This window comes from Sceloporus occidentalis, unplaced genomic scaffold (assembly GCF_023333645.1).
Source record: "Sceloporus occidentalis isolate IW3139 unplaced genomic scaffold, rSceOcc1.0.p SCAF_34, whole genome shotgun sequence".
NCBI classification, from domain to species: domain Eukaryota; kingdom Metazoa; phylum Chordata; class Lepidosauria; order Squamata; family Phrynosomatidae; genus Sceloporus; species Sceloporus occidentalis.
In genome coordinates this window covers 4,243,926-4,259,442 of record NW_028317014.1, presented here as the reverse complement: position 1 = coordinate 4,259,442, position 15,517 = coordinate 4,243,926, and the positions used below count along the sequence as shown (strand labels likewise).

At 37.4% G+C, this 15,517-nt stretch overlaps 1 protein-coding gene across 1 annotated transcript in view; it reads right to left on the bottom strand.

The window, feature by feature from the left end:
• LOC149298167 (X-linked interleukin-1 receptor accessory protein-like 2) overlaps nucleotides 1–15,517 on the bottom strand; it is a 277,993-nt gene that overhangs the window by 132,627 nt on the left and 129,849 nt on the right. Inside the window, exon 7 of the mRNA XM_089487644.1 lies at nucleotides 14,748–14,901. Within this exon, the coding sequence (XP_089343770.1) occupies nucleotides 14,748–14,901 (154 nt within the window). The remainder of the gene's footprint in view (nucleotides 1–14,747; nucleotides 14,902–15,517) is intronic.

The following is a 15,517-nucleotide window of genomic DNA, read 5'->3' as shown; positions in this document are numbered from 1 at the left end:
AAAAAAGACTGATTGCTGTAATAAAATCAAAAGGTGCTTCAACAAAGTATTAGTTTAAGGGTGTGCTCACTTATGCAACCAGGTTATTGTGAGGTGTTTTTTCCCCTCAAAGATTTCAGCTTGTTTTGCAATTGAATTGTTCACGTTATAGGTCACATTTAAGATGGAAAAAGTTCTGACACGATTTATCTTTGTCTCATTCTTTAAAATCACAAGAACCTGGCATTTTAACAGGGGTGTGTAGAATTTTTATATCATATATATATATATATTGTGATAAGGTGCAGGGGGTTGTCCCTCATGGAGTATACATCCCCCCTAGGTTTTATAGGGTTTGGTATGATATGTAGCCCCAGGGGGAGTATGTGTTGTGCCACATAATAATTTGTTTATATATGGGCCCCTGGGGTGGAGCATACGGAGAGAAGGGTGGGCCGGTGCCCCCCCCCCCCACAGTTTACATACACCTGGACTGACAAAGAATCCAGGCCAGGAGTTCAGGCTGACTCCAAAGCGCTGGTCAGCTGCAAGTAGTTAGCTGCAGTGACTGCAATAAACCCTTGCCTAATGGACAGAAGAGGAGAGTTTGAGGGCTGGAAGCAGGACAGCTTGCTATGCACTAAAGAGACAATCTAAAAGGCTGGCGAGCCTACATTTTAGATGGTGGCTACAACTACTCCCTTCCCTGACCCTGTCCACTTCTGGCACCCGTTCTGCTCCTCTTGTCACACCCTGCAACACAAGTGTCCAGAGTTATAAACCTGGCAAGTAATACAGTATTGCAATCATCTCTGTGGTACTCAGCATGTTAAATGTTTGTCGGTTAAGACAAGCTCCAAAAAATAATACATTTAAGGTTGCATATGGTAAAACCTCCACTTATCTCCAGCTTGTATCCGCTTTAAGGACATTCAATCATGTCACTGTTTCTAGAGCTAATGACTTCAAACTACTTGATGCCATGTTCTCTTTTTGTCTATACAGCAGCTCTACATGTGAACAAAGGCAAAGACCAAAACAACTGCAGGGTCTCTATTCACTTCAGCAGTGCATTTATTATGTTGACAAATGAGCTCTGTAAGAAAGTATATACCGTAGCTGAATGCTTTCAAGTGATTTAATCTATACCTACTCCATGAGTCACAAGCAAAGGAAATAGCAATTTGCCCGTGAAGTGTTTCTGCACATAGAAATAGCACAAGAACCATCTGTGGATCTAAGTGTCAGAGAGACAGGGGCAATTCAGATTCTAATGAGCTTTTTTTTACTGGATCTATTCTATATCAATTTGCCTACAAAATATGGCGTTTTTAAAATCACCCTCTAAACATTTACATATATATATATATATATATTGATGAAAATACCATAGCACTCTCAGATTTAAAACAAAATAAATAACTGCATATTTAGTTCTTCATAATACTGGATCTTCAATCCTATTATCACACAATAACACTAAAGCTTATATATCCTCACGATACAATACGTATATATAATGATACAAATATTTCCAACAACATTAGCAGACAGGGAATTGTTCAGAACAAACAAGTCTGCAAAAAGATCTGTCAAGATTTCTGGAAAAAATGTATACCACAGAATTGCATAAACAAGATTATTAATGAGACCACGCTAAGCTAAAACTGACTTAAGGCAGGCCCAGCCTGGCCATCTGCCCATCACTCCATACTAATGCCCTGCCATGTATATAAAAATGTAACTTTCATATCCAGCCATAGGCTGTACTTATGTTATTTGGTGGCTGCCAGCCTTAAGGTGCCATGGCCATCTAGTCAGCCCCAGTCCAGCCCTAGCTTTAGGTGAAAATGCTGGCAACTTGGCAACCCCAAGTCAAACAGGCAATTCACATTGGTGAACCCACAGAAAGTTTGCTTTGCAAATAATTGTCCCTTCCAAGTCTTGGTATATGTGACGCACATCTAAACATGCCAAATGCATATCTTTGTATGTACTTTTAGATGACATAAAATATAATGCAACAAGTACTTTTCTGCATGCTTTCATTGCTTATTATATTTAGCATAAAAAGTATTAATGTGCCACATAAATGTTATTGTTATAATGGGACACTTTTTAATTGGGAGCTTAATATATATAACACCATAAGTGAACTGAACTACCAGTAGTAAGAACCGAAAACTTTACTTATAACACCTTTTCAGGCCAAGAAGCTTGATTTTGCAAGGTAATACACAAGGTGTGTAATGGTTTGTTATTAAATGGGACAGCAGCAGCTATACCGCCTGAAACACTCAGCAGACAAAGCCCAGCTTCAGAAAAAAGAGCTAAGATACGATATGTCTTTATTAAGAAAAGTACTACCAAATACCAAAAATACCAAATACATTTCTGTTATTTGTTATACTTTTATATCATTTGTCATTTACCCCACTGAAGCTGTTTAGTATGTGTAATTGACGAATCCAGCCGCTTTCACTGTTGCCATATTAGTCCATTACACTGCACTAAGGCATCAGAAGCCAAACATCTCCCAGGCTTAAGCAGTGAGTTTTGAATCGAGTGCTAGAAGCGCTTATGAGAGAAATATGGCTCGACTCTTGGTTGCATACTCTTACGTGTTAAAAATATTGGTTTGAATTTAACTCAGGAGTGGGTCAATGAATGGGCTTCACAATAAGCAACTTGTACATGCAGAGCCCTCATGAAGTGGCTGCACTGCAGAGATTAGGTGTCCCACTCAGAATCCTCATTAGGATATGCTGTCAGTACCTGACACATTTCACATCTTGGCATATATATATCATGCATAAACATAGTTTGTAATTATGTGTCTAACAGAAAACGTCTGGTCTTTTATTGCTGTCATACACATATGGCACTAACGATAATGAGGACAGATGCTGTTGATGTCGCTCCTAAACCCAACTTCTCCCCTGAATCACCAGTATTCTCTTTAATAATGGAAGTTATACAAAATAAGTGATTTCCATTTGAAACACATAAGAGTCAGGTAAACAGCTGGGCATTTTCTCCTGATAAAAGAGTGTGTGATACCATAGGTAACCATATTGAAATACAAGAATACAAGCAGGAAATATGTGTGACAGATTTTTTAATAATTCTGAAAAATATAAATACTGTAGCAGCAGCTCAATACATAGTTAAGACCTATGTCAAAGTCTGCAAATAATTCCACCTAAAAGTCTTATTTTCTCTTAAGTTTGCTAAGCTCTTTAGGCAATAACACAACAAATGTGGAAGGAGTATTTTTTCTGTCTGACAAAGTGTTATGTTTTTTAACAACAGCTGTAACACCAAGGTATAAGCATTTTCTTTTTTTTACAAAGTAATTCCGACAACATTGTCAGTTTGAATACAGCTGCCATTACCTATGGCTGGGTCGGCAGGGGTGGATCAGCACGACCCGGACTTGAGCGGGTTAACACAGACTATCCCTTTAGGTATTTTGGTCCCATATAACGTGGAAGAGACAGTCCGAGTTCATGCTAAGACACTGGCTGGCTCTACCATTACCCACCAGATGCCTAATGAAGGATGATGAGATGTGTAGTCAACATTACACATACAAAGTGATAAAATAATAGTCTTATCGCTATAGCAACCAATGGAGCTTTCCTGCTAATTAGAAGAGATTCTAATTTTGGTATAATTTTGTTACTTTTCAGACTGGATTTTTTTTCTGCCCAGTCTTCCAAAGACATTTTTTAAAAGGGCTTGTTCATGTGGCCAAGGGACTTATTCTAAATGATAGCTTAAGTATATAATGGAACTTGGACTATAAACAGTTTCAATAAATTATTTTTCAAACTCTGTTTTTCCATTTCACATTATCTATGAAAGAAATCAGGCATAGGGGAGACTTAACAGGAAGGTATTGTCCTTGGTTGTTAGGCCGCCTATGTAGCTGGCCACCCAGAGCTGTGGTCTATGTATAGGTGTAGTGGAGAGAGTGAGCGAGGACTGTATGTGAACCGGCAAGGTATAAAATAATAAATGATTAGTAATTTAAACGGTGTTTTGTGTCTGTCTCTCTCTCTCTCTCTATATATATATATTCATAGGGTTACATTTTGTGCAGCCTTATTTGTTTAATTGCTATTATTGCAGAAAAAAACTGTTCACTGCTAACTTATGAATATGTTCACCCCCAAGGCATTGGATGAGTTATAAATATGTATGGTGCTCAGTAACTTCTGATTGTATCACTTCTCTGCAAAGCACCAATGTACTCGGCAAAGAGAACAGTCACTAGCAACGATTTAATGTAGAAGCCAACTTTCCAATGCATAACTCATTACCTCTGCCTACAGCATTATTAGAGTCTTGTTCACTAAGCAGTCTTATGCTATTGATCTGCATAGATAGATTAATGTCCTAATATAAAGTGATCTATGGACTGGAGTTAGCATTCATTTCTGAGCTGATAACTATCTGTTAAGAAGAACATTAAGTGAATACCGGGCTCTGCAGCTCAGACGGTACTGACTCAAATGCTTAGTATATTAGGATCTTTTGAGTCTCACTGTAGGAATTTACATCTACAGAGTTTAATTTAAATTACCACTGATATCAAGGGAGAAGTCAACAGAATTTGTCAAGGTGCTTAAGCAATTCAGAGAGAATAATAAATGTACACAAAGCAAAGGAAGAATTCAGCGCATACTCTGGGAATGTGTATGACTTTTATGGTTTTTTTTGTGCTCTCCCCTTTCTGTAGTTTTTTTTTGCTGAGAATAATTAATGTGCATTATTCTATCTCCATGAGCTTTCACTACATTAATTGGTTATTATTAGAGATGTAAAATTCCCAGGAATTTTGAAGCCAATGGGAAAAAAAATGTTTTTTCCGGAAGAAAAATAGAAATTTTCCAAAAATGTTTAAAAAATAAAGCAGACTGGAATAGTTTTACAAATAAAAATAATTTTGTTACAATGAAAACAAGAAATACAGTGTATATAAAAGTAATATACTTGAAATTAAAGTACAGCTTTTTCAGTAAATAATAAACTATTTTAAAACATTATTGTTTGTTACAAATAAAACAAGGTCTTCACATTTCAACTATACATGAGAACAGAATGTTGATCTCACCATTTTACTGAGAGGAGGAAAAGAAAAAACTATTTATCGGCCATTAAAGTGTGATGGGAATCATTTAGATAAAGGTCAGAAAGATAACCTCATTTTCAGACGCATTTAACCTCTTACCTGTCAATCAATGCATAAATGAGAGGACATAAATAATCAACTTCTGTATTCCAACAAGATGGCGGCTAGCCCCAACCAAACTAAACTGCAACCTTTCCCCTAGAGGCAGAAAGGCTTATTGCTCTTTTATTTATTTTTTTTAAATGCGTTTTCAGTATTTGAATTGTATTCCAGGATTTCAGTGTCTTCTGGTGAGAGAAAGCCCCCCCCCCATAATTCCAGTTCTTTTTCTAGGCCTTCCCATCTCCAGTTGCTTCAGACTTGACAATTATACACAGGAAAGGGCTGATTGGTCTCGGTAGGAAACACAGCAAAGTGGCGCATTAGATCAAAATTGTTATATTTTAGATACAATATAAATTCATTAAAAGGCGCTGCATAGAATATGTTTCCTATAATAAGAGCTCAGAAATGATCGAGACAGGGTGTAAATACTGCATATATTCCTTGTTAATACACATATGTAAAATACACAATAAGGCTTCTAAATGTTGAAATTAGAGCAGCCAGGGGGCAACTGACCCCCTGCTCCTGAATATACCCCACCCTAGGGGCAACACAAAATATGGGAGCCCCACTACAAGTCTGTGCAGTGGGGCTCCCCATAAAAGCAGGACGAGTTCCCAGGTATGATTTGTAGGCACTAGAGAATGGAGATAAGTCTATATCCGTAAACTGTTCATGTTACCAGATCTGGGATAAGGGTTGGGTGGTCTTCAGGCACTCTTTAGTTACAGGTATGAAGAGTATTTTATTTGGTAGTGTTTAAAGCAAACAGGAAGATCATTCCTTTTTCCACAAAATTCTAAAATGTCCCAAGTTATGCATTTGGTACCCAGGAATGAGAATAGCATAGAAATGCTCTTATCAACATATACTCCGTGCGGTGATACCTTGCTCTGTGTCATGGTAAGGCTAGGTTAAATCTTTTAAGAAGTTGTTACTGCTGCTCTATTAATTGGCTGTGTTTGAGGGAAAAACCGCACACAGCTGGCTACGTGCCCCGGAGACCAAAGGACGTCACTTAGTGCGTGTCTCTGATGGCCCTGAGGTAGTTGCTAAAATAGGCTTCCTCCACAGTAACCCACACAGAAGACTGCAGGGCCAGCAAATACATTCAGCTATATTAAAGTAATTATGGAAAATGTTATTTACCTGGAAATTAGTTAATGCTCCTACATTATTTACCGATGGAAAAACAACATTATTCGTAGGCTTGGAGAGGAACCTACTACAGTTACAAACACATACGTATGCACAAATTTCCCCTATACACTCTCTTTTCTTGGATACTTGGTTATGTTGAGACATTCAGAAAGCTGTTATAACTTTCATTCAGTTTTTGTGGGAACAAACGCTTGCATTTGTAGGACACTTCCCATAGCTCTGTCTGAGACCCCTTCCTGTTCCCTTAGTATGATTACTACTGACATAAATTGTGTTATTTGTGTGAAAGTTCCAGAATAGTAGTAAGGATACTCTGTATCCATACTGTGCAGCCAATGGCTTGCTATACATTAGCACTGCGGGGTGTATATACACACACGTACATATATATATAGGGAGATGCGTGCGATACCGAATTGCACATCATTATTGGCAGAGAACTGAGAAATGTATCCTTTACAGCATGTTTCAATTTACGTAGAAGAGAACCTCATTTGGTTGGGTTCTCTTCTACGTTTTTCAGCTGGATTAACCAAAACTAAAGATCGTAATGGCAGATGGTACGGAGAATCCTGTTTTTTTATGAATACAGGAGAAGAAGTTGAATTGTTCACTCAGCTGCCACATGCAATATGTGGAACTAGAGGGGTGGTAGAAAAACACATGCATGCCATCAGCCCCTGCTGAGATTTATTATTATATGTCAAATATTGGGGTGAAAATGAAAATATATGATTATATATGGTGACAGAGGCTGTAGTAATTATAATGTGATAAATAATGTAGCTTATGTAATGCTATATTCCATATGTTGGCACTGAAATGGTTGTATATTCTCTATACTCTCCGTTCTTTCAGAGATAGATTATGTGGATTATATGTTTTTATTGTGTGAAAATGTGTCCATTTTTGTTGCACACACCATAAGGTTGCGGTCTAGGATACATGATCGCTCATGGCGGTTTAGTAAGGGAGCTGAACGCAAACCATGAATTTTTAACAATTGTTAACACCATTCAGGGTTTACACAGGTCACTGAATTAAACCCTAGAGATTTGTCGAGGTTTTAAAGAATGGCTTCCCAAATAATGATTACACGTGCCATATATTTTCAAAATTAGTTTTTCCAAATATAATGACTGTTTAACTATGCAAATATCTACCTGGAACACATTATGTATGATGTTAATACTCTGACTGTCTTGGTTAATTGCTTAACCAATTTGTAAACTACATAAAATTAGCATATCAATTGTAAAAAGATTACACAGAATATGCAAACCATATTTCTCGGAGAACGTTTTCTGTTTCTTGCACCGTTTCCTTGGTACTGTCAATTCTAAAAAATACTTTGTTCCTTGGCTACTTTCAAATTAATTTTACATAAAGTGAATTGGTTCTGATCCAAGCTCTATAAGGGTCTCTGTTCCTTCTGTGCTACCAAGGGAAAGACAGGTACATCTGAAAGCTGTATGGATTTGCTCAGGATCTTTAGGCATTATTTAAACACTACTTAACCTGGCTTTCACACTGTTTATTCAATACTAGTTCATAGTTTGTCTATAATCCATACTTTGATATGAGTACCATAAGACTTCTCCATAGGTTATCCAAGGCAACTTTGATTCCCTAGGTCGCCGAGTCAGTTTTGTCATTGTTCATGCAAGGGAAATGTGTTTGTCCACATCTACTACCCACCCACTGCTTCTCCACTGAAGGATGTCTGCTACTACACCACAGCTAGTGTCACCCCTATTGTCAGTCTATTGTTATCCACAAGGGAGTATGATAATAAGACAGTGTATTAGTCTAGTAGATTATACCATGATAACACAGCTAACACATGCCATTTATACAGCTGTTAAAAAAGTTTTTCTTTAAAATCAGAAAACAGCAAAAAATTGTTACATTTTAACTGTGATACTAGTATAAGAAACTTCAGTGGGAGATTTACTTTACGTGTAAAGGTGAAAAAACCGTGGCCCTAATTTCAACTCTGCCATGGATTGTAATCCCGCACTTGTCTTTCCACTCCCAGCAGCCCCAATCTTAAATCTATTTTATTTTGCTCTAGTAATAGCGGGAAGGTTCCTAGTAGCAGAAGCAGGGAATCACTCACACAGGGTCCACCAGTTCCACCCAAAGGTGGAGCCCCAGAGAGGGTACAAAATCCACAGGATTAATCCAGAAGCCAGATCAAAAATACAAAGCATTAAGGTCAGGGGAGCCAGAAGTACCCTTAGTCACAAGGGAAGGGACACCAGAAATAAACAGCAAGCAAATTATCAGGAGAATCAGCTAACAGGTAAGCATAGTGAGCAGCTGTCTTTTATTTTCAAAATTGACTCCCTCTGCTAACGTCATTCCTGCACAGCTGGCATCATGACGGCCGTAACTGCCTCCACTCCCGGGTTAGTGGAGGTGGAGCTGTTGGAGAGAAGGAAGGCAAGCAGCCGGGAAGGAGGGACTGCGGCAGTGAGTATGACAGTACCATACTTACCTTCAGTGCTGCCCTAGCCTAACCCAGGGAAACATCACTGACCGCACACTCCACTCCACCGCCCTTACTGCTTATATGTCATATCTTGGTACTCTGACTTTTAAGGATGCTCAGGGCCAGGCAAAGAATTAACTAAGGAGGCTGTATTCTCCATAGTGTTAGTGTGCCAGTTGGGGAGATCATGAATCTCCTTTTTAAGGGAGCATGATCACCTTGTTTTGTGGCAAAGGTGCTGCTGCCCTCCTGGACATGCCACCCCTAGCTGGCCTAGGTCAGAATAGGCCATTGCAGGTATTTAGAGATATTGGGAATATTTAATGCAGAAGTACCGTATTTGCTCGATTATAAGACGACCCCCCAAAATCTCTATAGGAAAAAAGTTTTACCAGTAAATGTTAATTTATGTAAACTATTTTTTTTTTATAAAAGCTATGATTGAGAAAAATATTTTTTTGTTTTTATTTCCTTGTATTTTCCAACCTGCCAGTTCTGCACATCTGCCCCAAGGCTTGCCACTCCAATATGGCACTGTGGCCCATGATATGCCTTTTAACCCTCTATATTGCACTGTGCCCCATGATATGCCTTTTAACCCTCTAAATGCCACTGTGCCCCATGGTATGCCTTTTGACCCCCTATGTGCCACTCTGCCTCCAGAAATGCCTTATACCCCTATATCCCACTCTGGGGTTAAAAGGCATATTATGGGGCAGAGTGGCATATAGGGAGGTATAAGGCATTTCAGGAGGCAGAGTGGCATATAGGGAGTTAAAAGGCATTTCATAGAGCACTCTGCCTCCAGAAATGCCCTATGCCCCCATTTAACACTCCCCCCCCCCGCACACACACACTTACCGGTGCTTCCAACTCCCTGCTGTATTGCTGGGGCAGCGGGATGATGTCTACGCGATTCGTGTAGGCAACGTCCGCTGCAACCGGAAGGAGGTGGAGTTGGCAGCGGGGGTTTGTCTGCGTCCATCGCGCAGACCTTCCCCGGCTGTCAGAGATCAGAGTTCCCCATGCTGATCTCTGACAGCCGGGGAAGGTCTGCGCGATGGACGAAGACAACCCCCGCTGCTAACCGCACCTCCTCCCGGCTGCAGCAGACGTTGCCTACGCGAATCACGTAGACGTCAACCCGCTGCCCCGGCTCCACAGCAGGAAATTGGAAGCACCGGTAAGTGTGTGTGGGGTGGGGAGTGTTAAATGGGGGGGAGACAGGAGGATCCAGGTCCCCTGCAGCGGTGCGGGGATCTGGATCTTAGTATAGTCAGACCTCTATTTGAGGTCTGATTATAAGACGACCCCGATTAGAAGATGAGGGGAATTTTTCAGAGCATTTGCTCTGAAAAAAACCTCGTCTTATAATCGAGCAAATACGGTACTTACAGCAAAACAAAGTTAGACCTACGCGAGAAAATAGATTATTGATGCCTTTTTAAGTAATTAACGTGGTGGAAATGTAATTAGCACATTGTTTTGCACTTGCCTTTATTTAATTTCCACATTGTTTGGCCGTGGATTTTAGATTTAATGAGAAGTTGTGAAAAGCACATAATTTATGATTACATGAAATAATGAATTAGCAATCATATTGGACCTTTGCCCTACCCTTTCTAATTATAATACTTCCTGGTCCTACATTAAGAAAATTGTTATCCATGGATTGTAAAATACAATTTGAGCTGCATCAGGTTGTGTATGTTTAATAGATGCGTTTGGGTCATTTGAGAGTAAACGCTATACAGCACCCTGAAGCATTAAAGGGTCAACAAGATTATAAACCACGATTTGTTAATGGCTTAATTTATAATAATAATATGCAACGTGGCAGCAAAATAACTCCACTGGTCAAGACCGTCAATCTCATTCACTCCAAACAAATTATTACTGGGATTTGCTTCAGGCTTTAAATATCCTGGAGAGGATATCCAAAAAAAAAAAAAAAAAGCAACTGTAGAGCGACTAAAATAAAGCCTCAATACCCGGCTGTCTTATTTTTTTTTTGCACCCCGATGAGTTTTGATAAAAAAACAAGCATTGTAATAAAAATAGTGGGGACGTTGTAAGGAGTTCACAACCCTTTTGAACTCACAGTTATAATGTTCTGGAGGAATTTTTCTTAGGACCTTCCTTAATAAGGTCTAAATATTGTCAGAAAGAGATACATACAATTTTAATTCAGAATCCAGTGGACGGTTTAACTTAAAAACACATTTAAAATTCATACGTTTCTAAATAAAATTTAAATTAGACAAGCCTAGAAGGTAGATCAAGTAATAACACCCTTTGAGTTATAGCATTTTTCACTCAACACACTTTATGGTGTATTATTCAAAGTGGTGTAATAGGATACAGAATTACATAAACTAACAGAGTACCACCTCGTAAATTTTCAAATGGCGTTACCGAATTAAAATGAAACAAATAAGCAAAAAGGACATTATGGATAGTTGGGGGCTATGTACAGCGTTTTATTAAACTAAGTATTAAACCGCTAAGTATTATTAATTATAATTTAATATTAATAATTTTACAATGTATTCAAAAGTCAAAAACGTTGTGATGTACCAGAGATTTAAGGCCATTTTACTTTCCAGTTTGTGATTCTGTGTAGTAAATCACTGCGGCATAATATTTTGGAAAGCCTGGGCACTAAAATGCTAATTGACATTTCACAGTAACTTGGATATTGTCTTCCTTGCTTCCTTCATCAACAGCATCGCCATTGGTATAAAATATGTGACACGCTGCATTAAATAAAGATTGATGCATTTATAAATTACCTCATTTTTATTCTGGGCAGAACTCATGCCAATGCCTTTCCATTCAGCCAAAGAAAGAACCATTTATATATCTTTTTAACGGAATAACCTTTACATCACACAGCTGGCTGTCTTCACGTTATGACACTTAAAAGAAAATGAAAAAAGGTGCTTTCCTCTGATAGCTCCCGGTTTCTGTAAATTGCACTTCCCAATTTGCAAACACAGCTGAATCATAAAATCCTGAGTAATTATTTCTATTTGTTCTATTTTGGTGCAAGTATACTTCTTACACAAAAAACTGATGACTAGAAAACACAAATGTTTGACATTTTGAAAATGTCCTTAAAGTGGATATGTCCCCTAAGAGAAATTATTGATGAAATTAATCAATAGCTCATAAGATGTTTTTCATATTGTATTTGTATTGTATTTTCATATTTTTGTAAGAAAAAAATCAGTGGTTTAAAAACAGATTTCCACTAATTTGGCCTGTCTTTTCAAAGATGCACCTGATCACCGCTTTTGTCATTTTTTAAAATAGTCCTTACTGTATTTGTATTTAAGGCAGAGAGGTGAAGAGAGGGTAGGGTTTGATGAGTCGTTTCCGTGCCTTATTAAAATGGGCTCCAGAGCAGTTATGTTGTCTAACTGATGAGGCCATTTGCATGACCTCTTAAAGAACAAGTGACCCATTCCGTTGGTATCAGGATGAGGCGTATAGGTCGACTATATGCATTAGTAGATTTTTTTTTTTTAAAAACGTATATTTCTAAATTAACAAGTTGCTGTTTTTTTCTTATTAGCTTCGACTCGAGTGTATGCGACGTGGGGGCTATTTCATGTAAGTGCGGAGGCAAGTTGGCAGCAGTGAATATCAGAGTTGGGCTTTAGTTCTGCCAACTTGCATGCATTCTCATCTTGCCTAAAATGCCTTAAACTGCAATTTCACTAGCAAACTAATGCCTTAATGAATAACCCCCTCCAATTCAATTTACATAACAAATCCCTAGCAAAGAATGTTGCCATCAAAAGAACATACTGTATAGGTTGATGTCCCACTCATTAATAAAACATTTTTTGGGGATTTCCAACAATCCAGAGACCAATTGTCTCTGGCACAAGTTTATAATATTGGCAGAATTACTAAAAACACATTTTTAATTATATTTTGTGCATGTAATAAAACTGAATTAATAATAGCCAACATAACACCTGGGTGAATATCCCAGCGGAAGGCTTTCATTATGACCAAGCTGAACAATTTTGATATGCCGTGGTACAGAAGCCTAATCTGTAATATCTACGTTGGCATGAAATTTGTCTAGTAATTCTTGCTCCGAGCTGTGGATAAGAAGCCAGTGAAAGCTGTAATTGTGTTAAATGTTCTGTAAAATAATAACTATGCAGGCATTCTTCATGTTAACCAATACAGTAACTTCCTCTGAACAGTCTTTAGCGCACTGAAGCTAACAACCAAACAGAAGCTTAAAAACTCTTATAAAAATATCTTTATTCCCGAATGATCCAATTTCAACCCAAAATGTACTGATGTAGAGACTATTGGTAGACAAGACACCTGATCGTGTATGTATCCAAAATGGCATGCATACTACCATCCAAACAAATATTTATTTTATATTATCTTTATTAACCCCTTAAGGACAATGGGTGGTCCCTAAACTCATTGAAAACAATGCATTTTGAGCCTTTACATGTACGGGCTTTGTCATTAAGGGGTTAATACAAAAAAGATGTTACTTATACATTATTAATGTATAGAAATGAATGAAAGGTTTCCATTTAGGTTAGTTTTATAACAGTGTGCCGCTCACCAATAAATGACATGGTGGTAATTTGTAGGTTATAATATTTTAATATTAAATATAATATTGTACCTGCCAAATGCCTAGCAAACACATGGATAAAGTGATTAGACCTAGCTATTGTGTATGGACAGATTTTACTTCAAATATTGTCGGCAAGAGGGCTTCACCCCAGTCCATGCTGCTTTATCAGAGAAACACACATATTTTAATCTATTTATTTTCTATTTATGTATAATAATCACAATATCTCACCTAAATCAGCTGTGTTATCAATCGGGAATAAATATTAGCCTCTCTAATTTAAATTAAGTGTAAATTAGTGGAAATTAAATGTAATCTACAAACATTCTGGCTCTGCTCATGACTTCTAAAAGCCTAAAATTATCTATAAGAGCGAATATCAGAAAGTGTCAATGTTCACCAATTTTATAAAAAAAAATATCAAGAAAACCGGAATCATTATTATTCTGAAATTCATTATTAATCTAAAATACAAACTTCTTTAAACACAAATGAAACATCTTTGCACTTAGTTAAAACAACTTATTTTTAAATTAGAACAAAGCTCCTACGGTTTTAATTATTGTTACTTTACTTAATACAACTGTACAGCGATTCTCTGCTTGAGAATGATAATTTAAAATATTGCTTATAACTGACTACAACGCTACAAAATGGTATCAAACTGTTCTTAAATAAAATCGAAATATTACATATGTTGGTCATAGTATGCGATTGATGACTAGGAAAAAATAAATGTTTGACATTTTGAAAACGTCTTAAAGTAGGTATGTCCCTTATGCGAAATGATTGATTAAATTAATCAATTAATGTGACCTGTTTTAGGGCTAAGAACACATATTACATATTAAAATACACCTAATCCCCACTTTTTAATGCCTTATTAAAATGGGATCCATAGCTGTTATGTTGTAATCTATCATGTAAAATATCTTACAAAAACTGCTAAAAAGTTAAGACAAGGTTTGTTGTGGACATGTTACATGAGTAGTGCCCATTGTTCATAAGAGTGGTCAGAAACAGGCATTGTGACTGCATACGAAGAACAGAGTTGTTGCATTGTGTGACATCATAGGGCCACCATAAATTACATGATTTAAAACCATTTGGCTAAGCCATTTCCATGTATTTGCTGTAACATCTCTTAAAAACAATGCTTGTAGTGTGAATTATAGGCCTTGGTTATACCCCAAATATGTCTTCACTGGAAAATGCCTTCATACACGCAATCTGTATTCCTGCAGTCTTACCTGTTACTTTTAGTTGAACTGTCCGTCGGACTGGTCTGCCCTCATATTTAAGTTCACAGGTATAATTCCCTGCATCTTCATCTTGAACATCTTGTATTAATAGAGTTTTTCCCTTTTGTATAATGGAGCTTCTCCACGTCTTTGGCTTGCACTCCTAGAAAACACAATTAAAGAAGACACTAAAGCCAGAGAAATGCATGATTTATTCACTGTCTCTGCCCTTTTTATTATAACTTATAATAATTATCTTAGTAATGCAAGAATGCAAATCAAAAAAAATAATTTCCTGAAGTTTTGTTTTTTAATACGTGCAGTCAATTGGAATTCATAAAACGACTTGTTTAATTACATGAAACTGGTTTGGAAAGGGCTTTTAAATGTCACGTTGTAATATCTTTCACGCAAATGCAGAGCTAAAAAAAAAAACAAATCAGGTAAAAACGAATAAAAAAATACAATAGCCTAACTTTATACGCTCCAAATTGGCCATTGTAACAACATTTCTGATATAGTTAGGTACGGAAATATTTGGATATTGACATAATTTTGCCTCCGCAATGGAACAAATCAACACAATCATAAATAAAATATTTGTTTTTAATACTTTTTCGAGAATCCTTTGCAGGCAATGACTTGAAGGCTTGAAGTCTGGAACATCACTAAAAACTGTGCCAGGCCTTTACTGCAACTGTCTTTAGTTGTTGCTTGCGGGTCTTTCTGCCTTAAGGTTTGTACTCAGCAAGTGAAATGCGTGCTTGATCTGGTTGAGA